Here is an 18,873-nt window from a genome sequence, read left to right on the forward strand (position 1 = left end):
AATGATGCAATTTATTGTCCTCTGATCAAGGTCTTTTCCTTTTATTTACATAACGAGGGTTAAACCTACTCCAAGTGCCTATTACATTGGGAAACTTGATGGTAAATCTTTTAAATTTGAATTCCTATCTATTTAGTCAGATTTTGCACGCGCAGTAAAAAAGGCTCCCTTTCTACTGTAGGTGAATGACTATGAATAAAAGGAGATATATGTTATACGACAATAAAGCTGTAAATAAAATGAGCACATGTCTTAAAGTTGATCATATGACCTTAACGATAACTCATACTAAGATTTTTTTCTGTTGTAATTATTTCGTAGAATGAGATATTGATGTTTTGTTCAAACAATATTAAAATTGTTGAGAATCATTTATTGACCATATATTTTACAATGTTCATTTTCTCATTGTGTCCTTATCAAATATCTTACAATAACTGGTATATTATTGACAATAATATCAGGGATTTTTTAATTGGATGTTGAACCCTGTGACAATATTGGCGATGATGTTATATTAACAGAACAGCTGCTTAAGACACAGTTGTATACTTTTATGAAAGTATGAGCTGTTTGAGTGAGAGAAAAAATTTAATGAGGTTAATTTAGCATTCAATTTCATGAGGGCAAACACTGCATACATACATTTAAATATATATGCCTTGTCATGACAAATATTTATACAAAAGTCATGGAATTGTAACAAAAAGCCGGAGATGTATATGCTGCATGAGCTAATTTGGGGTAAGCGGTCGCTTATTTATATATTTCTCATAATATCTAAACCAAAACCCAAAGATATTTATGAAACATCAACTATCTTGAGATAAACTGACAACTACTCCTAGTATTTACTAGTATATAGAGTTCATCGCATTTTAACAAAAGCCCGGAGATTTATCTGATACATCAGCTATTTTGAGGTAAACTGTCATCTATTCATATATAAATCATGGCGTTGTAACAAAATCTCGGAGATGTTTATGATATATGATTTATATTTTGGTAAGCAGACACCTATTCATATATTTACTCTACCATTTTAACCAAAACCTAGAGAAAATCATGATACATCAGTTATCTTTTGGTAAGTTTCTGTCTATTTAGATATGTGCCATGCCATGTTAACCATACTTATGATACATTAGCTATAGTTTACTAAATATAATCGTGTACACCATATTCTTCTGTCTACCATTGTATATTGTTTTTGTTCTAACAATGTCTTTTTCATAATGCCATGATAATATTTTTTACATTGTTATTTTAACAACGTTACTTAAAAATCGATTATTATGTTAAATTTATTATTATATATGCATTGCAAGTCCGTGTATTATAAAACAAGTTTAAAATCATATTGCCTTTTCTGAATCTGAATCCTGATACTAAATGTGTCTGCTTCTCTGAATCAGAATCCTTATATGACATGATTCTGATTTTTCTGAATCAGAACATGGATATCAAATGATTTTGCTTTCCCTGAATCATTACCCTGATATAAAATGCCTCTGTCTTCTCCGAATCGGAATCCTGATTTAAACTATTCCGCCTTCTTCGAATCATCATCCTGAGATAAACTTCTCTTCTGCTTCTCTGAATTAGAATCCTGATATTAAATGGCTTTGCTTTCCTTGAATCAGAACCCTAATATCAAGTGCCTCTGTCTTCTCTGAATCGGAATCCTGATTTAAATTATTCTGCCTTCTCTGAATCATAATCCTGATATTAAATGATTTAAGATTTTACCTCTTATGCTTCGTTAAATTGTTGTTGGTAATTGTACTCATTTTCGCAGAGCATTTATTTTCACGAATTTCGCGGTTGGGTTATTATCGCGAAAATAAATATACGCGAATCTAAATCAAACCTTTGAACAAAGAGGCAATAATTATAAAATCGCGAAAATAAATATCCACGAACGTGTTTGAAATACTCAATTCGCGAAAAATAAGTACCCGCGAAAACAGTACAATTAAAGTAATTGAATTTGTGTTCTCCTTTCTGCAAAACTTAAATATGTGATAAATTAATAATAACATGTCTTTTTCATATTGGCTCTGGTATAATCCCTTGCCCCTTATCGGGCCTCGGTTAAAGCATAGGACCGATATCAGAGTCTCGGGATGATATCAGGGTCAATATTATTGTTTTATTCTTGTAAATTAGAACCCTATTATTATGTTAAATTTACTTATTATATATGCATTACAACTCCGTGTATTATAAAATAATATGAAAAATTTCAAAAACAAATAAATACACAAAAGTACTAAGAAACGGGAAGATTATGATGTTTTTCGCTTCATGTTCTTCCTGTGTAAAAACTATAATATAATTATTATAGACTGATTAAGATGGAATGAATCAAAGGAAGGATACATTAGAAATAGCTTGGATCTTTGCTATTATAACGATGCACAATTTTTACATATTTCGAAAACTATTGTTATCAATATTTGAATAGATAATACAGTTTGGTAGCCTAAAAACCGTATTTATAATATCACAGCTGATCTTAGCTTATATCCTCGAATCACTTTCAAAAGAAATAGTTCATTCATATTATAGCAAAATTTGAGAGGATTTTAATCCTTTCTTTTCTTGATTCAATATTTTAAGAATAACTTCTTGGTGTAAAAGTAAAATCACAAAAATACTGAACTCCGTGGAAAATTCAAGAAGAAAAGTTCTTAATCAAATGACAAAATCAAAAGTTCAAACACATCAAACGGATGAATAACAACTGTCATATTCCTAACTTGATATAGCCGTTTCTTATGTAGAAAACAGTGGATCAAACCTGTTTTAGTGGCTAGCTAAACATCTCACTTGTATGACAGTCGCCGCGTCAAATTCCATTTCATTGACAACGATGTGTAAAAAGTAAAATCACAAAAATACTGAACCCCGAGGAAAATTTAATCGGGAAGTCCCTAATCACATGGCAAAAACAAATGACAAAACACATAAAAAATAAATAGACAACAACTGTCATATCCCTGACTTGGTACAGGCGTTTTCAAATAGAGAAAATTGTGGATCGAACCTGGTTTTACAACGCTTAACCTCTCACTTGTACGACAGTAGCGTCAAATATAATAATATTGATAATGATGCGTGAACAAAACAAACACACACTATCGGTAAAAATGTCACAAATAAAGATAAAAAGTATAATTCGGTAGGTCACATTCGTGAAAAAGGAACGGGATTGTAGTTACGACATAAGGAACATATCCGATATCATCTTTACAACAGTGAACCAACTCGTGATTGCGTCCGTACAAATTACGAAGTGATGATTTCAGCTTCTCAATTGGAAGGTCAAAATCAATCATCTCTTTCATCGTAAAGTTTTGTTTTCAACCGACCCTCATAGTCAATTTCTAAATATAAATCAAGTGGCAAAATCAAGTGATTTAACACATATCAAACGAAGAGATAACAACTGTTATATTCCTGACTTAGTACAGGCATTCCTTTGTAGGAAATGATGGATTTAACCTGGTTTTATTAAGGGGTTTAGCTAAATATAACGCCAAGCTAAATCACCATATTCTATATAAGAAAATCCCTGTATGAGGTCAAGAATATGACAGTTGTTTTCCTTTCGTTTTATGTTTTGAGGTTTTGATTTTGCCATTTTATAAAGAACATTTCGTTTGGAATAATCTTTGGAGTTCGTTATTTTTGTTTTTTTACTTTGAACTGAGGTTTTCTTCTGTTATCTTTATTTTAAATTATATAAAGCATACGGTTTCCCTGCTCAAAGAAGTAGGTCCGGTAAGGGTCGATATTAGCCTCAAATTTCAGATTCATCTGACGAAAGATTTTGAACACGTTTAAACACTTAAAAGTGTCTAATTCAGTTGATTCAAATGGTTTATCTGAAAGATTTTAACTGATTCACTCATTAAAAACGCTCCGATTTAAGCTTAAATATAAAAAATATCAAATATGCCCCAAAAAATGTCACTTTTCAGATAGTTTCCGTGTTCACCTCAACCTTTATATATGTTATGTATTATCATCAAATACAACTTATATTTCAATATTAAGAGTGAACACAAATGCGGCCACTTTCAGATGTTTTTGTGTTCTGCTAAATTGTTCCTTCTAAAATTGTTACACGATGATGACTGATGTACCCATATTTTGACTATTTTATTTATTATGCCTGTTTAGTTTACGCATCATTGCAAATATAACGGAATTCGATAAGACTGTCATCGAAGGGAGAGGTTAAGCACTATAAAACCAGGTTTAATCCACCATTGTCTACATTTGAAAATGCCTATACCAACCTATATACTAAAGTCAGGAATATGACAGTTTTTTTTAAGTATTTTGTCATATGATTTTGCCGTGTGATTATAGACTTTCCAATTAATTAGATTTTCCTCTGAGTTCAGCATTATTGTGATTTTACTTTTTTTTTCATTTCAGACCGTCTACAATTCAACAAAAATGCTAACATTGTGAAGATTTCAGTAATTTATGCATGACTTAATTATGCTAGTACACGACATATGTGCATTGTATTGTTAAAACAGCCTATATTGATGTAGCAGAAGTATTCTTCTTTCCAATAAAGGAATAAAGTTTACATTTGAACAATTTTGTAAAACTGCTATATTTTGAGGCAAAAAAGGGGTCTTACTGGACCTACTCCTTTGTATATATCGGATTACTAAATAATAAATCGAAAATTCAACAGACATTATTCTATTTCAAAAGGAACACATGTCGTATATTACGCTGTATATCATTCTGCTTTTAGTTAAGACAATTTTTGAAAAAGAACATAGTATAGAATTCACAATATTCCATAAATGATATCAGCTTTTATTTTTTGTTATCAAAGCACAAACTTGTAAAAGGTTTTTTTTCAATTTCAGATTTCTAAACGGACCCATAAAAGAAGACAATACATGTGATTAGATAGATTTAATTAGGACGATCAGATTATGACATCAGGTTAAATGGAGTATAATTGCAACGATTTCACAGGATGCCAAAATAATAAAAACTTTACCGTATTTTCTTTGGTCATTTCAAACGGCACAGTTTCTCCGATAAATATGCCAACAGAAAAAGGAACGTACATTAAATCATGTTTAGTTCTTATGATATCATGTTCTATAATTTTCAGCAACATTATAAACATTCTAGTTATTCAGAAAACAGTGCAGCTTCCACGTATAACCCGAATCTGTATATTGAATCTTAGCATAAGTGATCTGTTAGTTGGATTAATTTCCTGTTTCCCTTGTATCATACCTGCCTTTACTGGTTCCTGGCCGTATGGAGATGTCTGGTGCCAGATTGCTGGTATAATCCACGGTACTTCAGTTACAATATCTATATGGAGTTTGTCCTTAATAAGTATAGACCGTTACTTTGCAATCGTTCGTCCATTGAAATCTAGATGTTTACTAACTCCATCAAAGGTTGTCTCTACTATAATATTACTATGGTTCATAGCAGTTGTTACATTTTTTGCGCCTTTGCCAACCAAATCTAACTTTATTTACTACCAGTATAGTAAAGATGAAATGATTTGTGGTCTATATTGGGAATATAAATGGTTCTGTGTGATTACAGCATTATATATTCCTATAATTTCAGCATGTATAATCATATACACAAATTTCAAAGTAACGAGAAAAGTAATCGACTCTAGACGAATGGTAGCAATTTGGAGAACAAGTAGAAGTTCAGGACAGAGCGAAATGAGAGCAGTCAAATTGTTAACTATTGCCACCGTTGTTTATTTCATATCATGGGGACCATACGTTATTCAGGTTATTCTAATGAGTTTAACAAATATCAATGATATTCCGTCCAATGTCAGATTCGCTACAATGTGGTTGGCAAATTGCAACAGCTTTTCCAACGTATTCGTTTATTCTGCCATGTATAAGAGTTTCAGAAGAAGAGCAAGATTCCTTTTGCTATCAGTATGTTGTTTAGGAGATGGGCGTTTTCATGTTAACTCAAGTACAGATAAAAACTGCAATTCTTCCGGAAGAGACCCCGCAGACCTATTTGACTAGATTGATATTATCTAAAGCGTATGACAATCAATTTCAACTATCATTTAAAGAAGAATTAGACTATGAAACGGTAAACGCGTCAATAAGTTTGATAACTAATTGGCAACTTTTTCTTATTAGGTAAACAGTTATGTGTACGACGTGCCTTGAGTTCCGATTTTACAAAACAGTTCTTCTTTCAATATATTTCCGAATGTAACAGTACACTTGATAGTAATCAGTTTAAATACACAAAAAACAAAACTATTGTGGTGATTAGATTGACAAAGCACAGTCATTAGTGTACGTTTCACAGCAGACAACTGAATTATATATAGCGTTTTATGTAGAATACAACTATTGTGTTCATTACCTTTGAAAATTATTTTTGTCGTTTGAATATGATATAAAATGATATTCCATCCACGATCCAAATATGATGAACAAAGGAATCAAATTGTGAATCGATTTGGAAAATTGTAACAAGAAAAGAAGACATATAAACATTTGCCATATAACGGAAAAGATATGTTAAGAATCATATCCAGGCCCTTAATATTATTATAAAAATAATTTACGTTATAAACTAGTCAAATTGAAGTTTCATCCTTTAAACATATGGGCTTTGGTTAAATCATAAGCAACAGCTCAACCTACAAGACGTTTGTACTCGTGTCACCAAATTTGATACGACGATTGTGTACCAAAATATATTTTCGTAAGTGTAGTTATGCTTATATTGCTTATTTTTATTACATCTTAATGACAATATCTCAAAATGAGCCAAATTCGTAATTTTTAATGCTATTCCATCTAAAACTCAAGTGTAAAGCAAGTATATAGTACACATTTCTAGCATTGATTTCTTATAGATTAAAATTTTTGGGAAATCTTTACGGATGTTATTTCATAGATTATACAAACGTATTCAATGTGGTATTTCTATTGTTGATGTATCCTTCAGATGTCATTGAAGTAAATACAAAGGCATATCTTCTCCTTTGCAGTACTGTTGACAATCACTTTTATCTTCTACCGAAGAAGTAAAATCTTTGTATGTGAAGTTTTTGATGCATTGTAGAATTAAGATTTAACAAATTTCAATTCGAAAGATTTTTGACGATTTTGCATTTATCGATGACATCAAAAGTAATTAAGCGCCAAACAATGTTATACAATTATGAGACAATATATCAAATTTTATACTTGCTAGTTTTGCATTGATTTAACTATTCTGAGACTCGGTAAACAACTGTGACCTTAATTTGCGACAAGATTTCAAGATTTCAGAATAGATATCGTGCTTGTTATTTTACTAATTATGTCCCATATTGTTGTATTTTGGCTGCGTGTATATTATCATTCCAAGTGAATCATACATAACAGTAGACACGTTCGTGGTCTCGTCCTATTCGAATAAGTTTATCCCTTTTACATTGATTTGGTATCTTCTAACAAGATTGATGAGATTCGAATATAGTTAAACCGCTGAACACATTACCTCTTTCGGGCCCTTAATCCTCTTCAACTTTGTACTCGTTTGAATTGGCTTTATAACTATTTTGTTCTGGGCAAAACGCGTGTCTTGCGTAGAAAGTTATACCCTGAATTACTTACTTGCCATAGATACAAGTCATAGGTAGGAATGCGTTTACATTGTTAAATGGCTTGCTTTTTTTAATTGAAATTTTTATGAAATACTTTTAAAAACATCAATGAATCAAAATTGCAATTTCAAGCGATTTTTAAGCATTTGAATTAATATTTTGAATACGTTTTCGTGACTATGGCAAAGTGTTTGCAAATAAGAATCCATTAAAGACGTGTGAAGTTATGGCACCTTAAGATTTTTTAAATTTGAAAGATGTTTTGAATATTCATATTCACATGTGTGAAATGAATTCAGTGATAGTACAAACATGTATGCATACAGATTTTTTCTATCGCATTGAGATATTTCAGGCATTATTTTGGTAATCCTAAGTAAAGCGCCTCGAAAACATAAAATTATATAATATAAATATAAGCATAAGGAGATTTTATTCTTTTCGTTGACTATGAGCAGACAATTTCTAAACCATAACATATATTATTAAAAGAAAATACAATAACTTTATGAGATGCTGTCCAACTGACCCGTACCTAAACTGTGACAATGATTTTTCTTTTTATGTAGTACTTATTATTGACATTTTTCCGATTTTTTTTATTGTAAAATCATTTGTAATGAGACCTGGCTTTAAACAAAGGCTACAAAGGTTGCTGCTAATGAAACATCGATATCATTATTGTTATTGTAGATATTTAATTGTTACTTTATCAATTTCATTGTTATTGTAGATACATGTATTTAATTGTTACTTTATCAATTTCATTGTTATTGAACTCAATAACTGTTTTGTTGTCTTCTTTTTAATTAAATATGTTTCCTATAAAATACATTTGATTATTATCATTTGAGTTGATTTTCAGGAAATTCTCATTGACTTGACTTTTTTCCTTTCTATTAAAGTAAAGGTAAGTTGTACCTTGAATATAACCAGTATATGTTGCGTTCGAATATTCTTAATATGAAAAGTATATGTATTGACAATTCGACATTATCGTTTCTGGTTCAATTTAAGATAAAAAAAAAATCTATAACCTAGCTTTCATCGTGTTCTGTAGTGTTAAAAACCCAGCAGATAATTTAATGAGCATTTCAAATGACAATGTCAATTGAGTCTGGAAAGGACAAGCTAATCAAAGCATTTAGATATAAAATATGTATTGAGAGTACCAACTGACAAGTTTTACAAAGAATGTCGTATTAACCCAGTAGAACAATCATTAGAATTGTCAAATCCCAAATCAACAAAAGTATAAAGCATCATACACCAAATAAAATAGAAGTTCAGAAAGTTTAAAAAAAAAAAAAGAGACATTAAAAAGGGACGAACGATACCAGAGGGATAGTCAAACTTATAGATTGAAAATAAACTGACAACGCCTTGGCTAAATTTAAAAAGACAAACAGACAAATAATAGTACAAAAGACACGACATAGAAAACTAAAGACTTATCAACACGAACCCCCACCAAAATCTGGGGTGATCTCGAGTGCTCCGGAAGGGTAAGCAGATCCTGCTCCACAAGTCGACGCATGTTCTATTGGCATGCATAAGAACATTTATTGAATGTGCTGAATGAGAAGTTGAATTATTGCTAGAAATGCAGGTGTAAACAAATTCAGTAATTAACGCTTCGGATGCATAAACATTACAGCTTTCATTTGCATGTGTACTTCGACATATATGGAGTATACATCTATTACAATATTTATTGGGCATGTCAAATGACAAGGTTTCTCAAAGACAATAATATTAGTTACTTATAAAAGAGAGATGATAGATACCAAATGGACATGTAACTCATAAGTTGAATAAACTGAAAACACCATTGCTAAAAAAAAGACCAACTAACAAACAAAAGTACAAAAACACAAATTAACAAAAACTAAAGACTGAGCAACAAAAAACACCCGAAATTGAGGGGTGAATTTATGTGCTCTTGATGGGTAAGCAAATACTGCTCCACATTTAGCACCTTCTAACTGTTTTGATTTTGAGAACCATTTCGGGTATTGTGCAGATAAAACGTGCATCAGCCGTAGTAAATTGTAAATTTGTCCAACAGAAGTCAAATATCAGACTATTTAAATGTAGGCCATGTTGTATCTTTGTTTAGTTTTAAATAATATTTCATCATGATATTTAAAACTTATATAATTATTTAGCAGCTCTGTCTACGCAAATCCGTGTAACTCAAAATATAAAAAACAAAAACAGTTTATTTAATGAACGAAAGTTGATAAGAATATACTTGGTCGAGAAGCGGATACATTCCTTTAATATTAGCAGTTAATGAAAGCCGACTTGCTGTGATTTTGTAATATCTGTTTTTCCAAACTTAATCAAATAGAATAGTAGAATTAAACAGTTTCCGGATTGTTTGTTAATTAATCTTTTTTGCATATTGTTATAAATTTACTATAATTTGAAGCAAAACGATCTAAAAATTAAATTAACAAAAATACCGAACTTCGGACCGTCTTGTGCAAATAAAAACGAAACAAACATATTTTTGTACAATTCAACGGCTCAAATTCACGGAGAAAATTTCCATCGACATGACATGAGTAGACAAATGTCATCTAGCCTACAGTACCAAATAGATTTTAATGACTGCAATTAAAGTCTTGTACCGATGTTCAAGATAGCAAAATTGCCAAACAAAGAAAACCTTTCTCGTCCTTGACAAGCTGACTTTTAGACGGTTTCCGTCATAACTGAAAGTGGCCGCATTCGTGTTCATTCATAATATTGAAATGTAAATTGTATTTGATGATAATAAATAAGATATATAAAGGTTGAGGATGAACACGGATGTGGCCTCTTTCATTTTTGACAAAAACCATCGGAAAAGTGAAGTTTTTTGGCATATTTGATAGATTGTTCATATTTAAGCTTGAATCGGGGCGTTTTTAATAATTACATCAGTTAAAATCTTTCACATAAACTAATTGAATTAATTGAAATAGACACTTAAGTGTTTAAAAAGCATTAAAATCTTTCGTTAGATGAACCTGAAATTTGAGGCCAAAATCGGCCCTTACCGGACTTACTCCTTTGGTGACTATATTGAACAAATCTATCCCATCGAACTGGAGATAAAGGATACTACAGATACATTAGTCGCCCTCATATCTTGACTTATATCTAGAAATTGACAATGAGGGTTTGTAGAAAACAAAACTTTACGACAAAAGAGATGATTTCAGCTTCCCAATTGAAAACTTTCCATTTCTATATAGCAACATTACAGCAGCAACGGAGTATAAACCTCCAAATTGATACGATATTCCCGTGCTTGTATCTCCTATCATGATTTCCTTGATAGAGGATTTATACTCACAAGGAAGCTATTAAACCAAGACGTCCAAATGCTGATGTTGAAATGATCCCTTCGTTCATTTTACGGACGCCATCACGAGGTGGTTGACCGTTATGGAATAACCGTTTCACAGATGATATCAGATATGTTCCTTATGTCTTAACAACAATACCCTTTCTCTTTTCACTAGACCTGTATACAACTTTATACGAGTTTTGAACAGCGGTATACTACTGTTGCCTTTTTTTATAACAAGGAAAACGTATTCAAAATCCTTCTTGCCCTTGCCCCTGTCAAAGTTCACCATTCTGATATATATGTGGAACAATGTTCAATAAGAAGTTTTAGCTAAATTAGTTTAAATCATAAGAAAGTCGATAGCTACCAAAAGAACATTCCAACTTATTCAAACACTAGTAATTTTGGGGCCCTGTATAGCTTGTTGTTCGGTGTGAGCCAAGGCTCCGTGTTGAAGGCCGTACATTGACCTATAACGGTTCACTTTTATAAATTGTTATTTGGATGGAGAGTTGTCTCATTGGCACTCACACTACATCTTCATATATTTAGTATGTGTCAAAAATAAACTGACAACGTCATGGTTAAACTGGTAACGTCATGGTTAAACTGACAACGTCATGGTTAAACTGAAAACGTCACATGATTAAACTGACAACGTCATGGTTAAACTGACAACGTCACATGATTAAGGTGGTATGGGAGTCTAAAATAAAAATGATAGAATTTGTTCATACTTTGTCAAAATGTAGTATCTATTGATACATGTTCAAAAATATAATAAAAATGATAGGTCACCGCGCATTTTCTCAAGCTACAGGTTGTGACAAAATGACAAATTTTGTATGGATTATACAGGAAAAAACAACATTTTGTGAATAGAAACTAAACAAAATGATAGAATTGTAAAATAAATTAGGAAAAGATTGCTTTCAGACAATGCTTTGAGAATATCAAAAGAAAAGATAGGATCACCGTACGTTTTTTCTGTCTAAAAGACAAAATAGAAAATTTTCATGTAGAGTCCTTCAGAAAATGCACTGTTTTAGAGTTACCTCCCCTTAAGTTACCAATTTGAAAATATTAAAAAAAAATTAAAAAAAATCTCTACTTGTAAAAATATTAATATTTCTAAGTTATATTCTTATAAATTGGTTCTTTTAAATGAAAATTCACATAAAATATCTGCATTCCTGCATCAAATTTTGCTAACTTGATAGAAAATATGGACCTTAGATTCTCTGTTTTTTACAATCCAAGATGGCGAAAGACACCCATACCACCTTAAACTGACAACGTCGTGGTAAAAACGAAAAAGACAAACAACAGCATACAAAACACAACATAGAAACAAAAGACTGAGCTACATGTTTAAAAAATTATTGATTGGTTTATTTATTTTTTACTTGAAAATTAGCAGCAAGGTTTCATTCTTATTCCTACCGATAACAAACAAACATGATATTATTGTTTAGGTTGTAATTTAACTGAAATCTTCGATTGAAAGTTGCACCTTTAATTTTTTTATTTGTTGGCTTTCTCAGAAAGTAAAAAAAAAAAAAAAAAAACTATTCATTCGTGACAAAATCAATCTATGTATCAAAGTTAATGCATATAAGTTAGAAATTCCTTCCTTCCTCCGGACACAAATTTCTAACTTATATGCACAATTATATACAATTTCAAGGAAAACATCAGTTGAATGTGTATGCTTTTATTGATGTAATTTGCATGTCTTTCTCGGTAACAGTTTGCATGCAATGCTTACATTAGTCATCCCGTTAAATTGAGAATATGTTATTAAAGGTATGTGTGCTTTTATATTTTGTAATCTTATTGGGGTGCAAAAGTGTTTACGGAATCAAACTTTGTATGATGCAATGCCAAAATATGGACACGATCATTGCTTTGCAATAATTAAAAGATACAAAAAAAAACCTGTAAACTATTTAACTCCTGAGATCACCCCTGACTTTTAATAGGGTTCGTGTTGCTTAGTCATTGGTTTTTTTATTTTGTGTCTTGCGTACTATTATTTTCTCTTTCTGTTTCAGTCATGACGTTGTTAGTTTGATTTAATCTATGAGTTTGAATATCCCTCTGGTATCGTTTGTCCCTCTTTCATTCATATGCAACAACTTTGAATGACAAAACTTTCCGTTTTATCAGTGCAGTGTTGTAGTAACGAGTAGTTATGATGCATTCTATTGAAAAATAAAATGTAATTTTGGAATGACTCACGGTTATTGTCAGCCAATAAAAAGTACAAATCATTTTAAAGCTTCCATGTTATGTCATCATTTGAATCATCGGATATGTTTCTTCCGTCGTAACTACAATCCCCTTCCCTTTTCGTGAATTTGACCTACCGAATTAGACTATTTACCGGATTTGTAATAACATAAACAACAAGACGGGTGCCACATGAAGAACAGGATCTACTTACCCTTCCGGAGAACCTGAGATCACATCCAGCTTTTTGAGGGTTTCGTGTTGATCAGTCTTTGTTTATCTATGTTGTTTCTGTGTTCTATGATTTGTTTGTTTGTCTTTTTCATTTTTAGCCATGGCGTTGTCAGTTTATTTTCGATTTATGAGTTTAACTGTTCCTCTGGTATCTTTCGCTCCTCTTTTGAAACTAGCGAGTAACAAGACGATGTCTCCTGTGATATAAAGTAATTGAGCATCATTCATTGAAAATTAAACTTTACTGGCGTTCAAACATTTGTCTTGATTCGGTCATACACTTAACACACTATAACAGTTTCCTGTAAAAAGTAGCATCTTTTGCGTAAACTAAAAAAAGAGGCAGAGGCGAATTTAGAAATGAATGTTTTGCAAATTAAAAGTGTCCAATGTCCAGGAAAATGGCCAATGTTACATTATAGTTCGTTTCTGTGTGTTTTACCTTGCGGTGTTGTGTCTCTATTGTGTTCTCTTATATTTGATACGTTTCCCCTTTTAGTTTGTAGCCCGGATTTGTTTTTTCTCTATCGATTTAGGAATTTTGAACATCGGTATACTACTTTTGCCTTTATTTACTAGACCACTCAATCTAATTAATTTATCGAAAGATATTTTTTGCATGCACTACTATGCTGAGCTTCTATGTCTGTTTGTTATGTTCACACATCGTTCCCAATATAATGGAATTTGATGTGACTATCATACAAGTGAAAGGTTTAGCTAGCTATAAAACCAGGTTTAATCCACCATTTTCTCTATAAGAAAAGACTGTATCAAGTCAGGAACATGCTAGTTGTTTTCCGTTCGTTCGCTATGTTTGAGTTTTTGATTTTGCGATTTGCTTCGGGAATTTAAATTTATAACTTTCCGCGGAGTTCGGTATTCTTGTTATTTTACTTTTTGATAGTTAATATAATATTACTCATATCTTGCCATTCGCATGTATCGTGTTATCAAAAAAAGCAAGCCAAAAAGCTTTTAAATGGCGTTCAAAATGTTGCTTAAACATACATATATATTTGTCAAAAACGTTTCATCTGATACTGAACTGAACATGTTGTTGCCCTTTAAGTTATTATGTGTAAGAATGATGGTCTGAAAACGATAAATAAACAACGCACAGTGCAGGTTAAAGGTTCAAATAGAAGTCATAAATCCGATTGAATACATCTCAACTCTGTTTTTACAAAATAATATTAATGCTTTTCCTGTTCTTGATGTAACTTATAGTGAAGTATCTTAGTTTCTACATAAGGAGAGTAATAATTCGTTTTTAGATGTAAAATAAGGAACATGGAACAGGATTTTGACCATATATTCAAAAGATAAACCAAACATTTCTTTTGACTGTCTAATGCTAGACTTCTTCTATATATCTATTTTCGTATTTCCGCACTCAATCATAACGTTGACTATACGTGCCGTTGCATGCGTGGCTTATTTTCAATTTTAAAGAAATAAATTTATCAATGATATTACGTTATATTGCGTTGGTGAACAGAAATAAATAAATAAAAACATAACAGTGATTTTTTTTTTTATGTGGATTGTTGTCCTATGTATATTTCTTTGTAAAACTATGTACATTTTATGAAGTATTCAGAATATTTGCGAAAGAGAATATGTAGAAATCTGCTCGTTTAAGCCGTCAGCTGTTGTACAAATCAGTATTGATGTTGGAGATATGTTCCATTGTACTATTGTGTGCGGATAAAATGAAATGTTTTGAGAAGATATAGGAAGATGTGGTGTCAGTGTCAATGAAACAACTCTCCATCCAAATTGGTTTGAATTTGTTAATAGTGGTTGGTATGATTATGTCCTGTTCTACTGTCTGATTTAAAGAGAAGATCTTTAGGGTAGATTGATAAATTATGGTGTATGATTTTATAGAAAACCACTAATCTTGTTTGTATTCGTTCCAATTGTAATGTTGGCCACTGTATGCGTTCAAGCATATTTAAGACAGAACTGGTATCGTTGTATCTATAACATGTATAGCGAGCAGCTCTTCGCTGGACCATCTCAATTTGATTGATTTGATTTTTGTTGTGAGGGTCCCAGACGCAAGAGCTGTACTCAAGCTTAGGTAACGACATATATGACCAAAAAGCAACTAAAAACAGACACTATTGTCGTTTAGTGTGGGGTTCGTTCCATTCAGTCATTATTTTTCAATGTACTGCTTTATGGACATGTTTGTCTTTTTTTTTGTTTTTCTCATATTTAACTGTTATGTAATAAAAAGATATTTTTGTTATCCAAGTTAAGATGTGATAAGCCATGAGCAATAAAAATAACATGATAGAACTTTTGTTAATGTATCAAACAGTTCTGTTTTGTTTGTTCATCTTGTGAAGACATGTATGATAAGGAAGATCTCGTGATTGGTGGACTGTTGACAGGGAGGGGGCAAGATACATTTTTAGATTCAATAGTTTGTTTACCAAATAATACTATTATATAATGCAACACGGAAGTATATGACAAAGAATTATCAGAAGCCATACGAAATATAAGCCATAAATATATGTTCATAATCATAAAATAGAAAGCTTTTACAAATTTTGTTTGAGCACAAAAACATTTGTTACGATATGCATCTCGTGGAAACATGTTTGTTTTAATAAGAATAACAGTTTGAAAAGTAAAATACAGAAAACGTGTTTGAATCGCACATGTTTCATCATATGATACATTTAAAATACATTGCAGCAAGAAGCTTTGATAAAATTTATCCACGTCATTTGAACAATCATATGACATCTTATTTCACAGTATTGGTACTTCTTTTCTCTTCTTATAATGGAAGCTTTAAAAGTATTGAATGGCAAGCTATCTTTTCATGTTTCACAAAAGTGCTTTCGCTATAACAATAACTGGATTTCATATTATGAAAGATCAGCTACAAGTTTATATATACGTTAATTTCATATCATTTAAAAATTCAATAAGCATTAAAAGAGATACAAGGTACCAAGTGGCATCAAAATCCGGAAGTCGAAGAAAACCAGACAATATCATGACCGAATAGAGAGGGGAAAAAACGAAAAGTCAAACAGCAGTAAACCAAAAAAACTACACATAAAATTAGTAAGCAGGCAACACGAATCCAACCGTGCAATTACAGAGAATTCAACTCAGATGCAGGTTTGGGATACATCAATGGTATCTGCGATATTATTTTACAGTCAACGAAATAAGGATAGTATTTGTTAAACTTTCAGAAAGAAAATACAAGAATATTTTTACTTTTACACCTATAGCAATAGTGTTCGTTTTGTAAGTAAGCCAGAATCTAATTAAATTTCAATGACGGTTATTTTGTGAGAGCAAAGACAGTGATTGAAAGTTAATAGAATATAGAATGGAAATGGAAAATGTTTCAAAGAGACAACAACACGACCGAAGAGCAGACAACAGCATAGGCCAACAATATCAAAAAGTACACTCAAGTTCCTATAAGCTAAAATAATGGCAGTCGAAATTCTTGTAACCGTCCACCACTTTTAATGCGGTTAGTATAAATTGTTTGATCCCACGGAGCAGTTTTTATTGAAAAACCTTGACATTGTTAATACCGAGTACATGGCGGAAAAAAAAACCACTGTTAGTTGCAACTTTACTGAAAATTTTAATATTGTGCTACATTTTTCAGAGTACACAATGAGTAAATAAAAAAGAAGATGTGGTATGATTGCCAATGAGACAACTATCCACAAAAGACCAAAATGACACAAATATTAACAACTATAAGTCACCGTACGGCCTTCAGCACTTTTAAATATAAACTTTCTTCAGTATGAATTAGCATACATTGTACGCAAATGATACATTATTAGTACCATAATTCCCGTGAGAATTAACGTTAACCATCGTCAAATCCTCCAAATCAATGAGCGGAAAGAGAGGTCTGCACGGATGCTATTTTTTCCTGTGTAACATTGCAAGTTTTTCCGATGAAGTAAAAATTTACGGATGCTGAAGGTAACTTCTTAAGACAAAAAAATAATATAAGTGATTTCACATGAATATACGACGCTTATGCAAACTTGCAGGATGTTACTATAAATCAAATTTTATTAGTAGGTTTTTAAACAGCTGTTCAAGTAGTTTCATAAGAGGTTTTTTTTTTATTAGATTTACAGTTATCTAATGTCAGTTAAATTTTTAACTCTCTTTATTATTCTGTGTTAATCGGATCCTACAGCATTTCATTTCTAGGTAGAAAGATACATTATTCTTCTGTAATCATCACGTTAATGAGAACTGTCAAAATTTACAGTAAAATGACAATGTTAGAAATCATAAATTTCACAGCATTCGAAAGCATGTCATGTGTTATTTCATTTTGCACTAGGTTGTCAATTATTTGTACTGTGCAATTTTTGTCAAACTTTAAGGTCAAAGAAATTTCCTTGTTTTTCAAGTCATTAGCATTTTGTTGTATTCAGGCATCATAATGTATGAAAATAATGATAACTCATAACTTATGCAGACCGAGTTTTAAGCCTACTATATGCCTTCGCACCTAGACCATATGAGTACAGTCACAGATTTAGTAAAGGGTTGGCGTTGCCTAATCAGTATGTCTAAAAAAAAAAAAGGTTTATTAGAGTGTTAGTGTTAATAGAAAAAAGAAGATGTGGATATTGTAAGAAAATAACTCCAAGGTTGGACTAGGATACGTTTTAACATATACCTGTACCCTCCCTTTTTCCGCCATCATCTTCTTTGGCTATTTAGAAAGTAATTCTGGGGAACACATCTTGGAATGATCACAACATATTTGCCTATAAACGATAACATTGCCAATAGTTCCATTCTAAAATAGTCTGTCGATAAAAAAAATTTCAGCCATTTCATTTTTCGGTATCTAGTAAAATATTCAAAAGATAACTGATGCTGATTGAACCATAGAAATCATTAAAGCCATTGATCCTTTTTCTTTGCATTGGTCGGGAATCTGATTTTGTACACTCCTTCTTTTGGAGTGTATATTTTTAGTTGGTTTGCGTGTATGCAGTACCGTATCAGATATATTTATCATACCATAACCATTTCAATCAGGGTTTTTAATATCATAAATTAGCAAACACTTTCAATAATAACAAATTAAGACATACTTTGGTGAAACATTTGTTAATCAAATGATGCATGCCTGAACTGATAGTTCCAAAGGGTTTTACAGTTTATGACAGGATATTGTAAGCATACAAATATACAAAAGTACAGAATACAATCAAATGAATTTTAATTCGATAATAACTTCACATATATAAGAAGCTTAATTTTAAAACACAATTGACTAATACTGCTATTTAATTACGAACATTCTTACGAAGTAATTGAATTAACATAAAAATTCTTTTCATTGACACACCAAAACTGTAAACTTTAGATTAAATCCCTAACATTC

At 31.4% G+C, this 18,873-nt stretch overlaps 1 protein-coding gene across 1 annotated transcript; it reads left to right on the top strand.

Moving 5' to 3' along the window:
* Positions 1–4,841: 4,841 nt before the first annotated feature.
* Positions 4,842–8,387, top strand: LOC134716367 (neuropeptide FF receptor 2-like). Its single transcript, XM_063579332.1, has one exon. The coding sequence runs from the start codon at positions 4,986–4,988 to the stop codon at positions 6,057–6,059; it is 1,074 nt and encodes a 357-aa protein (XP_063435402.1). The 5' UTR covers positions 4,842–4,985; the 3' UTR covers positions 6,060–8,387.
* Positions 8,388–18,873: the final 10,486 nt, after the last annotated feature.

This window comes from Mytilus trossulus, chromosome 4 (genome assembly GCF_036588685.1).
Source record: "Mytilus trossulus isolate FHL-02 chromosome 4, PNRI_Mtr1.1.1.hap1, whole genome shotgun sequence".
Lineage (NCBI taxonomy): Eukaryota > Metazoa > Mollusca > Bivalvia > Mytilida > Mytilidae > Mytilus > Mytilus trossulus.

Coding starts and splice junctions, on each gene's coding strand:
- LOC134716367 (XM_063579332.1), top strand. CDS start 4,986: ATGGAGTATAATTGCAACGATTTCACAGGATGCCAAAATAATAAAAAC.